Below are 22,468 nucleotides of genomic sequence, written 5' to 3'. Positions count from 1 at the left end.
CCAAGAGTATTCCAACCTGGGCTCAAAAAAGCAACGAGCATCTCTCCACAGCCCTTCATAAAAGCACGTTCACGCAGCATCTCACCTGATGCAGACACGCGTGGGCAGGCAGGCTCCACCACCGCCCCTTGCACAGGCAGACCTGGGCTCTGAGGCCTCTCCTGGGAGTGAAGACCCCTGGGTGAGCCCCAGGTGCACGCTTGCCCTCGGTGGGGGGCTGCCCAGGAGGCCCCCCTGCCAGCCAAGAGCAGAACTGGCCCGGGGGTGTGCGTAGATTTCAAAGAAATTACTGAACTAGTTAAAAGACATATTTTAATCTAGTTTTCCCATTTTATACTAAAATCATTAATACAGGTCACAAATTGCAATTATTCGCAGATATCTAGAAAACAGTCAAAAGTGTATCTATCTCTCTGTATAGATCTTAGTAATAAATTTTATTTGAACAAGAGAACTTGTGCACAAGAGTTGAACAGCATGATTACAGACTGCGGCCCTCCCCAGGGGAGGCACAGGTATGTACAGTATGTGAGACAAAGTTGCACCTCAGAGCTGATCATGATCAAGTCAAAAACACCTGACATACAGTATACGTGCTAATAAATTTCCTTCGGGTCATGACCAGCATGAAAAAAAATCAGGACATAGATACTCAGCAAAGGCTCTGTAAATGTGCACAGCAATATGCTGCATTTAAGAGTTAAAATCAGACTCTACTTAGTGTTAGCATCAAGCCCTTAGGAGAAATCCAAAAAATATCTCCTTTCCCGTTCACACACGTCAAAAACTATTCACACTTGGGGCTGGACTGGGCAGCTGGCCTCAGACCCCACCAGGGCCTTGCCGGTGTGGACACAGCGAGGGTTAATACTGGAGGTCTCTTCCCCATCCCGGCTCGCGGCTGCCTTCTGGCTGCACTTCCACCTCTCAGTCATTAAATTAAACCAGCAGAAAGCAACGCAGGCCTCTGGGAGTCCCATCCCTTCCACAAGAAGAATGCTAGGCCAATTCAAGTTTTATTCAGTCAGGAAGACAGAAGGATTTAAGGCTTCGGTGACGATTATAATCCTCTGAGAAATTATTTTCCCTTCAAGTCAAGATAATAGTGTTTACTGTACTATCCCTTGACTCTGAAAATCCCTGGTATCGGTGTAGGCAACTTGCACCTGCAATCAAGTCTGCAAGGGAGGAAGGTCCCCCACAGCTGTCCCAGGCCATGTGTGGTCACGAGCCAAACCTCGGCTCCCCGGAAGTGGGGAGACCCCGGTCCACGCCGTCTAGTAGGTGGAGGAGGCCGTGCTCATGGCATCTTCAGAGATCTTGGTGTTGGCTGGGTGGATGCTTGCGAAGTACTTGACGTCACTGTCACGGTCCATCTGAAGAGCCATAATGGTCTGCTCCACGGCCTCCTGGTGACAGCTGGCAGAGGTTAGGAAATACTCTGGAAACGGGAAGAGCAAATCACAAATGAAATTAGCTTTGTTGGATTATAAACAGTAATCCAAATTGACTTGTGTTCTATGAAAAAAATCCCCAAATGTAGGAGAATTAGAAGATTTATCTTGTTTTTTTTTTTTTTGGCTGTGTTGGGTCTTTGTTGCTGTTGGCTTTTGGTCTTTGTTGCTGTTGGCTTTCTCTAGTTGCAGTGAGCGGGGGCTACTCTTCATTGCGGTGCGCGGGCTTCTCACTGCTGTGGCTTCTCTTGCTGCAGAGCACGGGCTCTAGGTGCGTGGGCTTCAGTAATTGTGGCACGTGGGCTCAGTAGTTGTGGCTCGTGGGGTCTAGAGCACAGGCTCAGTAGCTGTGGCGTGCGGGCTTAGTTGCTCTGCAGCATGTGGGATCTTCCCGGCCCAGGGCTTGAACCCGTGTCCCCTGCACTGGCAGGCGGATTCTTAACCACTGTGCCACCGGGGAAGCGCCTATCTTGTTTTAATAACAGACTAAATCTCATGATATTTAATGGCAGCAATGTTAGTAAATATGTTGAAACTTGTACTTGTTACAGCTATTAATTAGCTATTAATTAGCTCAGTAAAAGGAAAAACATTTCCAAATACAAACCACACACACAAAACCAGAGTCCTCTCTGTCTGTTCAACATGATAAATTCCAAAGGAGAAAAAAGAAGCAACGTTAATTTGCCCCTATTCTTTGAAGTCTATTACCAACTTCTTTCTGTGCTTTGTTCATGAATTCACGCATTCAAAGGATATTTATTAGGCATTTCTGGGGGATTACAATAAGTTAAACAACCTGAATCTTAAGGTGCTCATAATTTGCAGCAAAGCAAACACTAAGGGGCACGTCTTCCACCTAATGAATGAAACGCAGGAGGAAACTCAAACACGCCTCCCGCCCCAATGGCAGCGACAAATGTTCACGTGGGGCGAACCAAAGGCAGTATTCGTCACACAGTCCTCACTGAATTTCCAACTTTTCAAACTACTAAGTTTTAAATTATAAAGAAAAATTCACCTAGAACAGAACAGTGAAAATCCAACACCGCTCTCCTCGCCCCTTAATCGGCTTTGTGTCCTTTCTCGACAGGAACCACCACTAAGTCGCAGTACATTCTCGGACCAGACTATTCCTACGACCCCAACCCTTCCGCTCGGGCGTCCACCTGTCCCGTGTCCCCATCACCTACCCTTCTCCTCGTGGGTCGCCCGCCTACCTTTTTCTAGCAGAGTTTGTCGCAGCGTCTTCGCGAGGAGCACGCGGACATTCGGAACCCTATCGTTTGCCAAGGTGAGCAGGTGTGGCATCAGATGCACAGCGAACTGGTCCATGGGCAGGCATTCATCTTCAATGACGGTCTGGGGACAGAAAGACCTGCTTCAATCTGCCAGCTCAGTCCAACAGGCTGTAAGTAATACCAGCTCGCAAAACCTTTTAGAAACAACTTAAGTGCCTCAGGTTTCAGTTACAGCTTTTTAAAACAATATTTCAGGCACTCAGGAGCTCAAAACAAAGTGATACAGTTAAGTCCCCACAGAGACGCACAGCTGTGACCTGCCCCACGGAGGCCTGGCATCACAGTCATGTTCACAGCCGCAGACTCGCAAACTCCGTGGACCAGGACGACGGCCAGGGCAGCACTGCTTTCGGGAGCTCGGGGGACGGAGCGGGGAAGGGTGAGCCAGATGGCGAAGCTCTGCTCTCAAGGATGAGAGCGAGGGTGTGGAGGGGGGCAAGGGGCCCAAGGAGACAGGCAGCCGGTGCGGCCGCACTCACCTGGCAGACAAAGACGAAGGCCTGCCGCCCGGACCACCGGGGACAGCGGCCGAAGCTCTCCACCAGCTCACGGATGAGGTCCACCCCAAAGGTGGGCGGCGCGGCCCGGTGCAGCTTCCGCACCATCTCGCCAACCTAGGGGGGCACGCACTGGTGAGCCACACCTCTGCCCGGTGTTCTCACCAAACATGTGCTGGGCTAAGGCTGTAAGAACTTGAACACGTACCAACTTGTAGGAAATCCAACGAACAGAAGAAACTTTATCTGCGCACAGATTCAGGGCAATGGGGCGTAGATAGTCATAAATGTCTCTGGGGCTGTATAACTCTAGAAGTAAAATCAGCTGTCTACAAAGTGAATTATAAAAATAAAAATACAATTACGATTCAACAATAAACACGACAAATGAAAATAGGTTGCTCGTGTGAAGCATGAGTCACCAGGGTCGTGTCTGTGAGAGGAACACATGCAGAGACCAGCGATTGGCCTGGACGTTGCGTGTCTGGATCTACATCTAAACAACACACACGTTCAGGACACAAACACTGCGGAACTGTATCCACGGCGACGGACACAGAGCAAAGCGCGTCCCGGCTGGCTCCATGGGGCCACGGGACACGGTCCCGCAGTGACTGCTGAGGACCTGCTGGGAAACTCCCGTCCACACAGCAGCCGTCTAGTGAGAAGGTGCCAGCAGCCTCAGGCAGCCTGCTGTGTACCAGTCAGGCTCCGGGAAGCTTCTCAGGGAGGCTCTGGTACCAGGGGTGGGGGACACGGGGAGGCCCCTCCTGCGCCTACTCCCACCAAGTCACCGAGAACCGGGGACCAGGGCGTCCCCCAGGGGCCCGAGTGGAGGACGCAGCGACACCCTCCCAGGAGGACCGCAGACATGCTGAGACTCCCACCTCCCGGGCTGCGTGTCTGCGGCGAGTTACGTGTGCCATCGGCAGGAGGCGGACAACACAGACAAACAGCAATGAGCCGCCCCGCCCGAGGGCACGCGGATCCCCAGGGAGGCGCCCCGAAGACCCCCCTCCCAGCCTGGGGCGCACGGGGAGGCCTCGCTCTCAAGGAGCAAAAGCCTCCTGCGGCCGGTGGAGGGGCAGCAAAGCCTGTCCGCGCCCCCGCCCGGGCAAGGCCAGGCTGCAGCCGGAGACAGGGGACGGGAAAAGCCCGTTCCCGGCGTGGGGCCGCAGAGCCTCGGAGCCAAGCGCAAGTCTCGTCCTGCTGGGGAGGCGTGGGAAGCACTGCCCTGACCGAGCACGGGCACAGGGCTGAGACACGAGCCCCGGGGCGGGTGGGGGCTCTGGGGAGCCCAGCACACAGACCTCCCCAAGACCGAGGCAGAATCAAGGGGCAGAGAGCCTCCCCTCGCCCAGCACCCGGCGCCCTCCACCACGTGGCAACCGGGGCACAGGGAACGAGAGGTACGTGCGCGGGGGTTGGGGAGAGAAGAGTGACAGGGGAGTAAAGGGATGCCGGAACGCAGGAGTGGAGGGGCGGAGGGATACAGGCGCGGAGGGATACAGGCACGGAGGGATACAGGCACGGAGGGATACAGGCGCGGAGGGATACAGGCGCGGAGGGGCGGAGGGATACAGGCGCGGAGGGATACAGGGGCAGAGGGGCGGGGGGTTGAAGGGATGAAGGGATACAGGGATACAGGGGCAGAGGGTTCGCAGAGCATGAGACGAGGAGGCCCCCAGCCCCAGCTTCCACCATCAGCAAAAGGCAGCAGCAGCCCACGGCTGGACGAAATGAAGTGCAGAGGGCACAGAAGGTCATACGGAGACACCACCAACCAACCAACCAACCCAGCACCTGCTGCCTGGACGGCTCAGCCGTCCACAACAGCTGCAGAGGAGGCCAGGCAAGACAGAACTCAGGGCAGTTATCCTGTCATGCACTGAAAGAAACTGAGCCCCAAACTCCATACCCAGCAAAGGTATCTTTTGAAAATGCAGGTGAGGTCCAGAATCCAGAATATTTAATAAAGAACTCTTACAATTCAGCAACCCAATTTAAGACAAGCAGCCTGATTAAAAAATATGCAATGGACTTGAATAGACATTTCTCCAGAGAATATATACAGATGGCCAACAGCACACGAAATGGTGCTAAACATCACTAAACATTAAAGAAATGCACGTCAAGACCCAAGTGAGATGCTACTTTACACCCACTGTACTACTGGCTACAATTAGAAAGAAAAAAAAAAAAAAGGAAAACAGCAAGTGCCAGGGAGGATGTGGGGAAATGGGAACCCTCATCCACTGCTGGTGGGAATGTAAAACGCTGCAGCCGTTGTGGACACACTCATGCAGTTCCTCAACAAGTTAAACACAGAATTACTGGATGACCCGGCAAATCCACGTCCAAAAACTTGTATCAGTACATCAATGTTCACAGCAGCACCACTCACATCAGCCAGAAGGCAGAAACCACCCAGATGAATGGGTTAAAAGGCGGTACGTTCACATCAGAGGATTATTCACTCATCACAAGTAACGACGTTCTGACGCAGCTGCCGCACGGATGGACCCCGACAACACTGCGCTGAGTGAGGGAGCCGTGCACAGAGGCTGGGGGTTACGCGGCGCATCTGGAGCAAACGCTCAGAAACGCAAACACGCACGGAGACAGCGGATTGATGGCTGCAGGGCCGCTGCTTATGGGCACGGGGTGTCCTTCTGGGAGGACGCAATGTTCTACAACTATACGGGGGGACACTGCACCAGCAGCAAAAGTGGTTATGTGTATTTTACCACAATTAAAAAAAAGTGAAGGTGACATGGTCTTATAAAAAAAAGCTGAGAAAATTCACTGCCAGCAAGACCTGTGTTACAGGCAGTGTTAAAGGAACAGGATACCAGGCAAAAACTTGGACCCACACAAAGTGATGAAGAAATCCAGGAAAGGTAAAGACGAAGCAACACACACACCCCGAAACACAGTCTGATGAAGTATGAGAACTTACTCAGCCAGTTCAGCTCGAAAGCGCCAATTTCTACTATTGTCTGTCACCAAAAACTCCTGAAGTTGATAAAGATATTCTCTTCTTTTGTCAATATGAAGAAGCTGAAGAAACAAATAAAAATATTCACTAGGACATTGGCAGAGACATTATTTCCTTTACCAGACTGCTTAAAAAAAATGACTCTAAATCACATGGTTAGTTCTTCTGAAGGAGAATAGATGTAGTAGGTACATTTGTTTTAAAAATTGGTATTAAGTCCATTTTCCCTGATAATCCCGTTTATCTTCAAGAGTCATTTTCCCCTTTTGAAATATTTGCTTCTTGAGCTAGTAAGTGGCCTCTACTGTCCCTTGTCCCCGGGCAAAGCTTTACTAGAACACTCCTGTGACATCCTTGTTGTCACAGATCCTTTGAAGACAGGGATTATGCTCCTACTCATAGTGTGAGCCCAGTGGACAGCACTATGATGGCATACAGTAGGTGCTCAATAAATATTTGAGTGAAAAAAATAAATTTATCCCAATAACCATTCTATAAATATTTATACAAGGGGGAAAACCCTACAAGTTGATATAAACAGAAGCAAGTAAATTTAACTTACATCAAACAGATAAGAGTCACAATGAAAAAGTCTAAGTTTAAACTCAGTATTCTGACCATATATCTTCATGGAACATGTTCTAATGACAGAAAGTGCTGAAGGAAATCTTGACCATTACTTGGTTAATTTGATGTTGGAACAGTTCTAAAACATAGAATTGAGCAAATGACTAAATAATTGAACGTTTTCGAAAACTGTTTTTACCACAATAGAAAAGAAAAAAAATGTGAAGAAAGGAGAGGAAATGGTACTGGATTGGAAGATGCAATATGAACTAAATAATTTTTTTAAACACCCAAACCAAAAAACCCCCTCCTAGCTCCTGTCCCCTGAAAAAGCCTAAAAGAAATGACGTCCGGGAACAATGAGCACATCTAATGCCTGGATCTTGGCTTCTAAATCCCAACTCTCCACCAGAAAAGACCAGGGCTCCTCGGGGAGATCCTGACTCCCGGCTGGAGAGAAAGGAGAAGGTAGGCCTGAAAGTAAGATGTGCCTGGAAGTGAGGGGGCCGATCAAAAGGACAGAGGAGGTGGCTTTAAGGGGCTCTTATTTGCCAGATTTGATGGTCAAAACAAATGACAGGAGGAGCTTCAAGATGGCGAAAGAGTAAGATGCGGAGATCACCTTCCTCCCCACAAATACATCAGAAATACATCTACATGTGGAACAACTCCTACAGAACACCTACTGCACGCTGGCAGAAGACCTCAGACCTCCCAAAAGGCAAGAAACTCCCCACGTACCTGGGTAGGGCAAAAGAAAAAAAGAAAAAACAGAGACACAGAATAGGGACGGGACCTGCACCAGTGGGAGGGAGCTGTGAAGGAGGAAAGGTTTCCACATACTAGGAAGCCCCTTCGCAGGCGGAGACTGGGGGTGGCAGGGGGAAGGTTCAGAACCACGGAGGAGAGCGCAGCAACAAGGGTGCAGAGGGCAAAGCGGAGAGATTTCCGCACAGAGGATCAGTGCCGGCCAGCACTCACCTGCCCGAGAGGCTTGTCTGCTCACCCACCGGGACGAGTGGGGGCTGGGAGCTGAGGCTCGGGCTTCGGAGGTCAGATCCCAGGGAGAGGACTGGGGTTGGCTGTGTGAACACAGCCTGAAGGGGGCTAGTCCGCCACAGCTAGCCGGGAGGGAGTCCGGGAAAAAGTCTGGAGATGCCGAAGAGACAAGAGACTTTTACTCGCCTCTTTGTTTCCTGGTGTGCGAGGAGAGGGCATTAAGAGCGCCACTTAAAGGAGCTCCAGAGACGGGCGTGAACCGCGGCTGTCAGCGCGGACCCCAGAGACGGGCATGAGACGCTAAGGCTGCTGCTGCCACCACCAAGAAGCCTGTGTGCGAGCACAGGTCACTATCCACACCTCCCCTCCTGGGAGCCTGTGCAGCCCGCCGCTGCCAGGGTCCCAGGACCCAAGGACAACTTCCCCAGGAGAACGCACAGTGCACCTCAGGCTGGTGCAATGTCACGCTGGCTTCTGTCGCCACCACAGGCTCGCCCTGCATTCCATACCCCTCCCTCCCCCTGGCCTGAGTGAGCCAGAACCCCCAAATCAGCTGCTCATTTAACCCCGTCCTGTCTGAGCGAAGAACAGATGCCCTCAGGCGACCTACACACAGAGGCGGGTCCAAATCCAAAGCTGAACCCTGGGAGCTGTGCGAACAATGAGAAAGGGAAATCTCTCCCAGCAGCCTCAGGAGCAGTGGATTAAATCTCCACAATCAACTTGATGTACCCTGCATCTGTGGAATACCTGAATAGACAATGAATCATCCGAAATTGAGGAGGTGGACTTTGGGAGCAACGATATATATATATATTTTTTTCCCTTTTTCTCTTTTTGTGAGTGTGTATGTATATGCTTCTATGTGTAATTTTGTCTGTATAGCTTTGCTTTTACCATTTGTCCTAGGGTTCTGTCTGTCCGTTTTTTTTTTATTACTTAAAAAAATTTTTTTTCGTATTTTTGATAACTTTTTTATTTTATTTTATCTTCTTCTTTCTTTCTTTCTTTTCCCCCTTTTATTCTGAGCCGTGTGAAGGACAGGTTCTTAGTGCTCCAGCCAGGCATCAGGGCTGTGCCTCTGAGGTGGGAGAGCCAACTTCAGGACACTGGTCCACAAGAGACCTCCCAGCTCCACGTAATATCAAATGGTGAAAATCTCCCAGAGATCTCCATCTCAACGCCAAGACCCAGCTCCACTCAATGACCAGCAAGCTACGGTGCTGGACACCCTATGCCAAACAACTAGCAAGACAGGAACACAACCCCATCCATTAGCACAGAGGCTGCCTAAAATCATAACAAGGCCACAGATACCCCAAAACACACCACCAGATGTGGACCTCCTGCCCACCAGAAAGATAAGATCCAGCCTCATCCATCAGAACACAGGCACTAGTCCCCCTCCACCAGGAAGCCTACACAACCCACTGACCCAACCTTAGCCACTGGGGACAGACACCAAAAACAACAGAAACTACGAACCTGCAGCCTGCAAAAAGGAGACCCCAAGCACAGTAAGTTAAGCAAAATGAGAAGACAGAGAAACACACAGCAGATGAAGGAACAAGATAAAAACCCACCAGACCTAACAAATGAAGAGGAAATAGGCAGTCTACCTGAAAAAGAATTCAGAATAATGATAGTAAAGATGATCCAAAATCTTGGAAATAGAACGGAGAAAATACAAGAAACATTTAACAAGGACCTAGAAGAACTAAAGAGCAAACAAACAGAGATGAACAACACAGTAAATGAAATTAAAAATACTGTCGAAGGGATCAATAGCAGAATAACTGAGGCAGAAGAAGAGATAAGTGACCTGGAAGATAAAATAGTGGAAATAGCTATTGCAGAGCAGAATAAAGAAAAAAGAATGAAAAGAATTGAGGACAGCATCAGAGACCTCTGGGACAACATTAAACGCATCAACATTCGAATTTTAGGGGTCCCAGAAGAAGAAGAGAAAAAGAAAGAGACTGAGAAAATATTTGAGAAGATTATAGTTGAAAACTTCCCTAATATAGGAAAGGAAATAGTTAATCAAGTCCAGGAAGCACAGAGAGTCCCATACAGGATAAATCCAAGGAGAAACACGCCAAGACACATATTAATCAAACTATCAAAAATTAAATACAAAGAACAAATATTAAAAGCAGCAAGGGAAAAACAACAAGTAACACATAAGGGAATCCCCATAAGGTTAACAGCTGATCTTTCAGCAGAAACTCTGCAAGCCAGAAGGGAGTGGCAAGACATATTTAAAGAGATGAAAGAGAGAAAAACCTACAACCAAGATTACTCTACCCAGCAAGGATCTCATTCAGATTTGACGGAGAAATTATAAGCTTTACAGACAAGCAAAAGCTAAGAGAATTCAGCACCACCAAACCAGCTTTACAACAAATGCTAAAGGAACTTCTCTAGGCAAGAAACACAACAGAAGGAAAAGAACTACAATAACGAACCCAAAACAATTAAGAAAATGGGAATAGGAACATACATATCAATAATTACCTTAAATGTAAATGGACTAAATGCTCCAACCAAAAGACACAGATTGGCTGAATGGATACAAAAACAAGACCCATATATATGCTGTCTACAAGAGACCCACTTCAGACCCAGGGACACATGCAGACTGAAAGTGAGGGGATGGAAAAAGATATTCCATGCAAATGGAAATCAAAAGAAAGCTGGAGGGCCTCCCTGGTGGCGCAGTGGTTGGGAGTCCGCCTGCCGATGCAGGGGACACGGGTTCGTGCCCTGATCCCGGAGGATCCCACAGCCGCCCGCGAGCCATGGCCGCGGGGCCTGTGTGTCCGGAGCCTGTGCTCCGCAACGGGAGAGGCCACAGCAGTGAGAGGCCCGCGTACAGCAAAAAAAAAAAAAAAAAAAAGAAAGCTGGAGTAGCAATCCTCATATCAAGCAAAATAGACTTTAAAACAAAGACTATTACAAGAGACAAAGAAGGACACTACATAATGATCAAGGGATCGATCCAAGAAGAAGATACAACAATTGTAAATATTTATGCACCCAACATCGGAGCACCTAATACATAAGGCAAATATTAACAGCCATAAAAGGGGAAATTGACAGTAACACAATCATAGTAGGGGACTTTAACACCCCACTTTCACCAATGGACAGATCATCCAAAATGAAAACACATAAGGAAACAGAAGCTTTAAATGATACATTAAACAAGATGGACTTAATTGATATTTATAAGACATTCCATCCAAAAACAACAGAATACACATTCTTCTCAAGTGCTCATGGAACATTCTCCAGGACAGATCATATCTTGGGTCACAAATCAAGCCTTGGTAAACTTAAGAAAACTGAAATCGTATCAAGTCTCTTTTCCAACCACAATGCTATGACACTAGATATCAATTACAGGAAAAAATCGGTAAGAAATACAAACACATGGAGGCTAAACAACACACTACTTAATAACCAAGAGATCACTGAAGAAATCTAAAAGGAAATCAAAAAATACCTAGAAACAAATGACAATGAAAACACAACTACCCAAAACCTATGGGATGCAGCAAAAGCAGTTCTAAGAGGGAAGTTTATAGCTATACAAGCCTACCTTAAGAAACAAGAAACATCTCAAATAAACAACCTAACCTTACACCTAAAGCAGTTAGAAAAAGAAGAACAAAAAACCCCCAAAGTTAGCAGAAGGAAAGAAATCATAAAGATCAGATCAGAAATAAATGAAAAAGAAATGAAGGAAAGGATGGCAAAGATCAATAAAAGTAAAAGCTGGTTCTTTGAGAAGATAAACAAAATTGATAAACCATTAGCCAGACTCATCAAGAAAAAAAGGGAGAAGACTCAAATCAATAGAATTAGAAATGAAAAAGGAGAAGTAACAACTGACACTGCAGAAATACAAAAGATCATGAGAGATTACTACAAGCAACTCTATGCCAATAAAATGGACAACCGTGAAGAAATGGACAAATTCTTAGAAATGCACAACCTTCCGAGACTGAACCAGGAAGGAATAGAAAATATGAACAGACCAATCACAAGCACTGAAATTGAAACTGTGATTAAAAATCTTCCAATAAACAAAAGCCCAGGACCAGATGGCTTCACAGGTGAATTCTATCAAACATTTAGAGAAGAGCTAACACCTATCCTTCTCAAACTCTTCCACAATATAGCAGAGGGAGGAACACTCCCAAACTCATTCTATGAGGCCACCATCACCTTGATACCAAAACCAGACAAGGATGTCACAAAGAAAGAAAACTACAGGCCAATATCACTGATGAACATAGACGCAAAAATCCTCAACAAAATACTAGCAAACAGAATCCAACAGCACATTAAAAGGATCATACACTATGATCAAGTGGGGTTTATCCCAGGAATGCAAGGATTCTTCAGTATACGCAAATCAATCAACGTGATACACCATATTAACAAATTGAAGGAGAAAAACCATATGATCATCTCAATAGATGCAGAGAAAGCTTTCGACAAAATTCAACACCCATTTATGATAAAAACCCTCCAGAAAGTAGGCATAGAGGGAACTTTCCTCAACATAATAAAGGCCATATATGACCAACCCACAGCCAACATCATTTTCAATGGTGAAAAACTGAAACCATTTCCACTAAGATCAGGAACAAGACAAGGTTGCCCACTCTCACCACTATCATTCAACATAGTTTTGGAAGTTTTAGCCACAGCAATCAGAGAAGAAAAAGAAATAAAAGGAATACAAATCAGAAAAGAGGAAGTAAAGCTGTCACTGTTTGCAGATGACATAATACTATACATAGAGAATCCTAAAGATGCTACCAGAAAACTACTAGAGCTAATCAATGAATTTGGTAAAGTAGTAGGATTCAAAATTAATGCACAGAAGTATCTTGCATTCCTATACACTAATGATGAAAAATCTGAAAGTGTAACTAAGAAAACACTCCCAGTTACCACTGCAACCAAAAGAATAAAATATCTAGGAATAAACCTACCTAAGGAGACAGAAGACCTGTATGAAGAAAACTATAAGACACTGATGAAAGAAATTTAAAATGATACAAATAGATGGAGAGATATACCATGTTCTTGGACTGGAAGAATCAACATTGTGAAAATGACTCTACTACCCAAAGCAATCTACAGATTCAATGCAATTCCTATCAAACTACCACTGGCATTTTTCACAGAACTAGGAAAAAAAATTTCACAATTTGTATGGAAAGACAAAAGACCCCGAATAGCCAAAGCAATCTTGAGAAAGAAAAACAGAGCTCGAGGAATCAGGCTCCCTGACTTCAGACTATACTACAAAGCTACAGTAATCAAGACAGTATGGTACTGGCACAAAAACAGAAATATAGATCAATGGAACAGGATAGAAAGCCCAGAGATAAACTCACGCCCATATGGTCACCTTGTCTTTGATAAAGGAGGCAAGAATATACAGTGGAGAAAAAGACAGCCTCTTCAATAAGTGCTGCTGGGAAAACTGAACAGCTACACATAAAAGAATGAAATTAGAACACTCTCTAACACCATACACAAAAATAAACTCAAAATGGATTAAAGACCTAAATGTAAGGCCAGACACCATCAAACTCTTAGAGGAAAACATAGGCAGAACACTCTATGACATAAATCACAGCAAGATCCTTTTTGACCCACCTCCTAGAGAAATGGAAATAAAAACAAAAATAAACAAATGGGACCTAATGAAACTTAAAAGCTTTTGCACAGCAAAGGAAAACATAAACAAGGCAAAAAGACAACCGTCAGAATGGGAGAAAATATTTGCAAATGAAGCAACTGACAAAGGAATAATCTCCAAAACATACATGCAACTCATGCAGCTCAATATCAAAAAAACAAACAACCCAATCCAAAAATGGGCAGAAGACCTAAATAGACATTTTTCCAAAGAAGATATACAGATTGCCAACAAACACATGAAAGAATGCTCAACATCATTAATCATTAGAGAAATGCAAATCAAAACTACAATGAGATATCATCTCACACCGGTCAGAATGGCCACTATCAAAAAATCTACAAACAATAAATGCTGGAGAGGGTGTGGAGAAAAGGGAATCCTCTTGCACTGTTGGTGGGAATGTAAAGTGATACAGCCACTATAGAGAACAGTATGGAGGTTCCTTCAAAAACTAAAAATAGAACTACCATACGACCCAGCAATCCCACTACTGGGCATACACCCTGAGAAAACCATAATTCAAGAAGAGTCATGTACCAAAATGTTCTTTGCAGCTCTTTTTACAATAGCCAGGACCTGGAAGCAACCTAAGTGTCCATCAACAGATGAATAGATAAAGAAGATGTGGCACATATATACAATGGACTATTACTCAGCCATAAAAAGGAACGAAACTGAATTATTTGTAATGAGGTGGATGGACCTAGAGACTGTCATACAGAGTGAAGTAAGTCAGAAAGAGGAAGACAAATACTGTATGCTGACACATATATATGGAATCTAAAAAAAAAAAAAGAGAAAAAATAATGATCAGAAGAACCCAGGGGCAAGATGGGAATAAAGATGCAGACCTACTAGAGAATGGACTTGAGGATACAGGGAGGGGGAAGGGTAAGCTGTGACAAAGTGAGAGAGTGGCATGGACATATATACACTATCAAACGTAAAACAGATAGTTAGTGGGAAGCAGCCACATAGCACAGGGAGATCAGCTCCGTGCTTTGTGACCACCTAGAGGGGTGGGATAGGGAGGGTGGGAGGGAGGGAGATGCAAGAGGGAAGAGATATGGGGACATATGTATATGTATAAACTGATTCACTCTGTTATAAAGCAGAAATTAACACACCATTGTAAAGCAATTATACTCCAATAAAGATGTTAAAAAACAAAGAAACAAAAAAACCCGACAGAAATCGATTATATTACACGGAATAAAAAAGTAATTCTAGAGTCCACAGATACTAAAAAAAACTTCCAAAAAGGCAGAGGAAGAGAAGGTAAAGGTTATCTTTACAGGAGATACTAACTAGTAAACACAGAAGGAATTACAAAGAACAGAAAATTAGTATTTTACAACTCACACAGTAACAAGTGATTCAGGCAAGAACCAGGTACAGATGCAGAAATGCAAAAGCACTGTGTGAAAGACTCAGGGAGAGAGCTGTTCAGAGTTCGAAAGAATCGCCCACTGAGGAGTCAATAACCTCGATGGAAAAGTAAGCTGACCCACGGCCAAGGGACCGGACTCAGCATCACCAGGGACCCAAGAGCCAACATCGTGTTACCCCTGACGCAACCCATTCAGAAAAACACCCAGGGACCTAGGTAGAGAGGTAATACTCCTGGCAGACAACACCTGTTTAACCTGAATCTAACTGTGTGACAGCGCTCAGGCAATTTCAAATTGGGGGGCATTCTCCAAAACCACTGGCTTGGCCCCTTCAAAAAGGTCCATGACATTACAGGTGAAAAGTCAGGGAAACTGTCCTAGATTTAAGAGGACTAAAGAGACGTGATATTTAAATTCTGTGTGCAATTCCCCACTGGATTCTGAGTTGAGGGGACATTATTGGGACAATTAGAGCAATTTCAATTATGATACTTCTGCACCTCAAACTTTACGACTACAATAGTTCTCCGGGATAAAACAATTTGTAAAGTCAGCACTGCTCATGTCAGAGACCAGAGATCCACATCAGAGGGGTGAGGACACACCACAGAAGGCTTAATGTCCATGTAATTTCCTACATGTTAGTTCAGTAATTATGAGAAAAAAGGTACAAATGTTTTTAACCATGATCTAATGTCATTTAAAAATGAAATTTAGCATAATTTTTAAATTAAACACTGAAGTGACACTAGCAAAATTGACCAGAAGGGGACTATTTTTTAACCACATGGTACCATCAAACTCATGGCTACATTTGTTACATAGAACATTACAGAAACCTATCTTGATGGCAGCATAAAGTCAAAACTTTAACTCTACAGTAGAATTTTAGTGTGTTTTTATACAAAAGAACTTAAAAATTACCTTCAGAAAATCATGCAAGTGTTTAAGGACACCTATCCTGACTTCATCGAGGTCTTTTAAAAATCCATTGAAAATTGGAACCAGATCTGCAGCTGTCAACTGATCTCCAAGGATGACTGCAAGTTCGTGGATGGAGAAGGCTAAGGTCCTTCGAACTTTCCACTGCAGAAATAAAGACAACTGCGTGAGTAAGCTGATCACAAAGTCTTGGTACTTTAACTTTTGCACAATGCATGAAGGTTAATTTATTATATCTGAATGTTATTAATCTCAAGTTAAATCAGAATAAAATAGTAATAATAGATACCAAGTTTTAAATGCCTACTTTCTATCAAAAACTGGCAGAAAAATGCAAAATCCCTGCACAGTATATATTACCTCCCTTTCACTTAGGAAGGAAAAAAATGCTTGGAGATCACTGGTGGTGAAGCCAGTGTAGCTCTTGGAGCACTGGATGCCCAAGTTCCTGGCGTCCCACACAGATCGAAGGCTGGCTGGTGTGCCTCTCCCTGCACTGTGCCCCTCCCGACTCTGCACAGACTACCCTGGATTAAAAACAACCACAAAACTCGTTTTAAAGAACTGGCAATTAAAGAGACACAAGATTGGGCTTCCCTGGTGGCACAGTGGTTGAGAGTCCGCCTGCCAATGCAGGGGACACAGGCTCGTGCCCCGGTCCGGGAAGATCCCACATGCCGCAGAGCGGCTGAGCCTGCGCGTCCGGAGCCTGTGCTCCGCTACGGGAGAGGCCACAGCAGTGAGAGGCCCGCATACTGCCAAAAAAAAAAAAAAAAAAAAAAAAAAGAGACAAGATTGGGAAAATCTCTTGCAGGCAGCCCTAGAAAAGAACACCGGAACAGAAATGCGCTCCATTTACAGGAAACTTTATATGTCAAAAACATCTTTTTCTTCATGTGGCCTTAATTTTAAAAATTTTACTTTGTTATTTAGTTTAAAGCTTTACCTGCTGAGAAGCTGTTTAGAACAAAGGCTTTATCCCCGGCCCCAAACACAAGAACCTGTTCTTGAGATCAAATGCTGTACCCATGTTCAATGTATCAAATGGAAGAAGGCAGGATGTTCGGATAAGCCCTGCCCATCCAGAGCCGCCCCCATCACCAGCAGCTCCGAGAGTCCACAGAATAAAGGTGGAAAGCCGCTCATAGAGAGGGTGAAACACTCACTGGTCATTGGCCATGTGTCCCACGCCCAGTTCCACCCCTGAGGGCTGAGCAGGGATCAGCTTCTCCAGAGGTCGGAGGAGGGACTTAAACTATGTTCCCAAAGGGATTCTCGACTTCCAACTTGCCGAGTCAACTGAGACACCGAGGGATAACCATTCACAACTCAGTATAAATTAGTCTCAGTAGATGCCTTCGAATAACTGAGAGATGAAGGTCGCTGAAGGAAAACGGACTTGGGTGTATGGAAGCCAGACCCAAGGACGGGGGGATGAAGTCGGCAAAGCCTGGGAAAATAGCCACAAAAAGCCACAAACGACCAAGGGTCAATGTTTCCCATTTCTTGTTTCTCAAACGGGTGGTGGTGGTGAGCACACGTGTGCACAAACGGGCACGCACATACCCATCAACTTTCTCCCACCCACACTGCGCTGCCTGCCGGGCCCAGACCTGGGCAGCGCTAACACGACTGCAGTTCTGCTAAGGTTGAAAAATATCAGGGAGGGAGCATGTACAACACTGTTTCTGGGGTAAAATGAAACCCTATATTCTCGAGAACTCATCTGCATGTAAACTTTAGACAACAGCACCTTTGAGTTAGGAACCTCAGCAGGTCAAACGGGAAGTTAATTCTAGCACTTCAGACAAAAAAGAGGAGAGGCTGCTCAGGTGGAGGGAGGAGCCTGGACCCACGGGGGAGTGCTCTGGTGTCACCGGCAAGCTCTCTGCACGCGAGGCAACGTGCACAGGGCCCCCGCACCTGCATGTCGGAGGCCAGCGTCTCGTAGGTCTCGCGCAGGCAGTGCCAGTTCTGCCGGCCGAGCGTCAGTGCCACGCCCGGCAGGCTGTATGCGCAGTGCTTGGCGATCTCCGTGTCCACTGTCTGCGCCCGGGAGGGGTCGGTCATGGAGAGATACTGATCCAGCAGGGCCTGGGGCACAACGTCCTAACCAAGAGAGAGTGCAGACTTTGTAAATTAGGCATACTTGCACCTCATATAGTAGTGAAAAACCAATCTCCAAGTTTCAGGTTTCCAATAACTGAAAAGAGATAAGAAAACACGCTAAGGGAGATACATGTATAAATGAATAAAAGCAGCTTCAAGAAGGAAAACAACAAACAAGATCTTAAAACAGAAAACGGCTTGGAGGATGATGAGAGCTGCTTACTAAATTTAAGAGATACATTAAAAATAAGATCAGCACCTTTCAGTGTTGGCAGAGATTACAGAGTCTGGGGTAACCTACTGAATGCGGCTAACCTAGTGGATGAGGCTAACCTAGCAGGTGAGGCTAAGCAGGCCCTCTTCTGCACTGTCACCAACAAGGATCTTAAAACGACAACAACCGCCTTTGGATGGAAATTTAGCCATTATCTATAGAAACTTAAAGTGTACATACCTCTAACCACTTGTATAAATGCGAGGACAAGAAGAACACATCTACGATCTTGCTTATGTATGTGAAATATAGCTTTGGAAGGAGCTACAAAATAAAGATAAAACTGGCTGCTTTGGGGGAAAAGCAAAGTGGGTGCTGGAGGAGAAAAGCTGAGAAGGAAGCTGAATTCTGAACTTTGTAAACGTATTATCTATTTTTAAAAAATAAATTAAAATGGAAATTCATTAAAGGAATGAGACAATCTGTATGCACTGGCTTGAAAAAGCATGTTTTAAAACACTATGAATACCAACTCCATTTTTAATAAATAGAACAAACAAAAACAAAGGACTCACCCCCCTTTGACCTAGGCAATCTACTTATAATAATGCACAGACAGTCCCAGGAGCAAAGCACAGACATGATCACGATGAATGTGGCTTTACTTGTAATATCACAGCACACCTACATCTGGACGCCCGTCCCAGCCCTGCTCACGCGGGGCCGCGTGGGTGCTGTGCTGGGGCGGGGAAGGGGGAGAGTCTGTGCTCCTGTGCAAAGAGCTCCAAGACACGACTCTTTAAAAAAGAAAAGAAAAAAGAAAGACAGGCATCACCACATTCCAACGACCCCACATGTAAAGCCTCCGATTCGAGTCACCCTGCCAGCCGACAGCACTTTACAGTGGCTCTGGGCCATACTCCCACGTTCTCCTCTCTGAAGTCAAGCTCTACCTTACAATCCTTGGCAACTCAGGCATGAAGACCCAGGCGTGACGGCCTGGCTCTATCTGTCTTTGAAAGACAAAGGTGCACGCCGACGCGCTGGCGCGTCCGCCTAGGTGCGCTGAGGAAATACAAGAGGACCCATGGTCGTGGTCACCCTGGAGGGGAAGGGGTCACGGGTGTGAGAAGAGGAAGATTTCTGCTTGTATTTTACTCGACCGCTTGAATTTTCTTATCAGAAGTATGATATATCAGCCCTCATTTTCAAAACATTATCAGAAGGGCCAAATTTGGTGAGAAACGGGTTTAAAAGTGGACTTAACAGCACCCACACAAAGTAAAGAGTTTTGGGTCACCTACCTGCACTTTAGCTCTCCTTTCCTCATCGGGGCTACAACCACCACTGGTGCCCGAGTCTGAATCATCATGAATGTAGCGAAGGGTGGACTCCATATTCTGTCGGGAGAGAACGGCCACTTAAAGAACTGTCCTGTCTGCGAGTTCCCTTCATTTAAACTATCTTACTAAGTTACTCACCTTTCAAGGCCACCAAAAGATAAGAATACGTACAAATTCTTCATGCTCTTAAACATTTATAAACAGACCTAAGACCTCATAAGAATTCCCCTGCCCTTAAATCAAGCTTTCAGAATAGGTTGCTAAATGTATGAAAATAAATTCCAGAACAAATGTAATTAAAAAGTAAATTTAGAAGTAATTTTGAAAAGGTCCCAATATCTAAAATTAGCTATCAATAAAACAGTATTTAGAGGGGGCTTCAGGCAACTGTTGTATGGTATGTCATACAGTTTTTCTTCTACTATTTCTATTCCTGGCTGTTTCTAATTTCACAAATATATTGGGCTGGCCCAAAAGTTCATTCGGGGTTGTCATGCGATGTTACAGGAAAACCCGAACCAACTTTCTGGCTGACCCAATACTTTTTTAACAGCTCCCGCCAACCCCAAAATGAAAACAAAACACCTTCTAAAACTCAGATAAAGTACTGAAATCTCCGATGATACTAAGTGGTCAGGGTTGCATTCTGAAGCCCTGGTTTTATGCAAGATTTCTAACTATACCGGGTGTCATCTAACAGAAAACAAGCCAGGAATCCACTGGGGCCCTGGGACCCCCGTGCCCCCATGCGTATGAGGCCCCCCTCCCTGAGCTCAGCGTCCAGGCCGCTCTGACCTGAGACCACCTGCCTCTGGCCACCAGCATGTGTTCCTTCTCCCGCCGACACACACAAGGGGTGAGAACTACTGACACCGCGTGGTGCTGGCTTGGTTGGGGGTTGGGGGGCTTGGGAAGGACGGTGCAGGACACAGGCAGGCGGGCTGGTCACAGTACCCACCCGCACACTCCAGGGTCCAGATAATCCCGCAACACGGCCTCAAGTCCCGATCTTCCGCTCAGAATACTGTGCTGCTCGCTGCAGTGAAATGGTCCCATCAGAAACAAAGCACCCCTCCAAAAAGAAAAGGGAAGAGTTAATTACTCTTGATAAAGGGCTTTGTCTCCAGTAAGATTATTTCACTGCAGTGAGCCACACCCACACTGAAGCTGCGGAGTGGTCATGTAGACAGTCCCGGGGCTGACTATTAACTCCAAGCTCTGGACATGACACTCATGTCACAGAGACAGGACGTGGTGACGATGACTTTTACTTTATGCAGGAGGGAGACGGAGAAAACCAGCGACAGACAGGACGTGGTAACTGGGCCGTGACGAGCACCATGGCCGCCCCGCAAACGCTGCCGGGGCCACCCGGCTCACTGTGCACACCCTGTGGAGCCCTCACCTCGACGGCCTCGCTCGTCAAAGGCCCGGCGGTGCCGTGGTCAAGTCTGCAGCCAGGGAGCTCATCCCGCGGGGCCCTCCGGGCGGCCTCGCTGGCCTCGTCGCAGGCGTCCAGGCTGGAGGCGCGCAGGGCGGCGGCCAGCACGTCCACCTGTGCTGTGGGCGGAACGACAGGGCTGTGAGCGCGGGGCCGCGGGTGCCCGGGCTCTCCCTGCGCAGGGTTATGGGATCAATGAGACGCAGTGCTTTTGGGACACTGCCATCGAAAAGCTGGAAAAAACCTCTACTGTGGTCAATCATTAGTTCTCTGAGGGAAAAAGTAGAAAACTAATATGCTTTCATGAGATTAAAAATGTTTACCCACTACTGTACATTATTCTGCGTTAGTATGAAAAGAGAGATGCTATCTAGTCAATTTCAGGGTCAGTGAACTATGTTTTGGGAACACATGAGCGGGACTGGCGAGGCTTACTTACTAAGCTATCTTAGCAGGAGAGCAGTCACACAGACCCTGCCAACATAAAACAATGGGAATTACAAAGATTTCTGTGGCAGTCACATTTAAACATCTCGTATCTCATTCCTGTTTATTTTACTTTTCTCTAACTCTTTTTGAAAGTGAACTTAGTGACTTTTGTCCCAAACACAGGGATCCCAAACGAGCACTGTCTCACTCGCAGGAAACCAAAATGACAGATAACCAAGCAGCAGCCCTGAAGCCTGGCAAATGGCACTGTCTACGTTTTGAGTTACATCTTCTTTATAAAAGTCATTCAAAGTGAAGATAAAGCATTCTTCCTTCCCCCCAAAATAAATGAAGAATTTAGCAAAAAGAAATTGTTTAGCATTATTTCAAGTAACAATCCACCTGGATGCTCAAAATATAGGAATTTATAAAGTTTACCTGCAAATTTATTTAGTACAAAGATTAGAAAGTGTGCTCCCACTCTACTTAAAGATTATTAAAAAGCAATCAGTATTTTATTAAGATAACCTATTACTATGCTATAGCATTTATAAAATTCTAGTTAAGTATACAAGGTACCCAGCAAGACAGACACAAGAAACATACAGGATGATGACCTAACTGAACAGATTAAACTGAAGGTGTCTAATCATGAAAAGTTACTCACAGAAAGCATCCTCATTCTTTTGGGAATTCCAGCTGCAATTTGTACTAATCCTTTACTCACTTCAGCTCCCCTTTTAGAATCCTCCAAATTTCCACAATGAAATCACAACAGAACTAAAGGAGGCCGATGGCCCGGAACATGCTTTCTGCCCCCATAGATGCAGGCGGGGGGTGTGAGGGTGGGCTCCCTCATGCATCACGACCTGTTCCTGGGAAGCCTTTCACAGAACACGCCTCACACAGGCCACCAACCTGAGTAAACGACAGCCTCCTCCTTGTCTATGTTACTCTGTACCTTTAGGTTTGTATGTTCACAAAAGTTTCAGTGCGTCACACTGAGGTTACCTCCTTCAAAAGACTGGCACAAAGGTCATGAGGACGACCTCATG

The 22,468-nt window shown here is 45.9% G+C and overlaps 1 protein-coding gene across 8 annotated transcripts in view; it reads right to left on the bottom strand.

Annotated features, from left to right (window-relative positions):
* Positions 1 to 418: 418 nt before the first annotated feature.
* The window catches only part of PPP4R1 (protein phosphatase 4 regulatory subunit 1), a 71,381-nt gene continuing 49,331 nt past the window's right edge, over positions 419 to 22,468 (bottom strand). For all 8 annotated transcript variants that reach the window (XM_060118919.1, XM_060118920.1, XM_060118923.1 and 5 more), the window contains 9 exons: positions 20,949 to 21,103; positions 19,505 to 19,600; positions 17,801 to 17,986; positions 15,860 to 16,021; positions 6,212 to 6,312; positions 3,461 to 3,581; positions 3,235 to 3,369; positions 2,675 to 2,816; positions 419 to 1,441 (listed from right to left, as the gene is read on the bottom strand). In XM_060118919.1, the coding sequence (XP_059974902.1) occupies positions 1,278 to 1,441; positions 2,675 to 2,816; positions 3,235 to 3,369; positions 3,461 to 3,581; positions 6,212 to 6,312; positions 15,860 to 16,021; positions 17,801 to 17,986; positions 19,505 to 19,600; positions 20,949 to 21,103 (1,262 nt within the window). In that variant the 3' untranslated portion in view covers positions 419 to 1,277. The remainder of the gene's footprint in view (positions 1,442 to 2,674; positions 2,817 to 3,234; positions 3,370 to 3,460; positions 3,582 to 6,211; positions 6,313 to 15,859; positions 16,022 to 17,800; positions 17,987 to 19,504; positions 19,601 to 20,948; positions 21,104 to 22,468) is intronic.

Source organism: Mesoplodon densirostris, chromosome 15 (genome assembly GCF_025265405.1).
Source record: "Mesoplodon densirostris isolate mMesDen1 chromosome 15, mMesDen1 primary haplotype, whole genome shotgun sequence".
Taxonomy (NCBI): Eukaryota; Metazoa; Chordata; class Mammalia; order Artiodactyla; family Ziphiidae; genus Mesoplodon; species Mesoplodon densirostris.
This window is presented reverse-complemented; position numbering and strand designations above follow the sequence as displayed.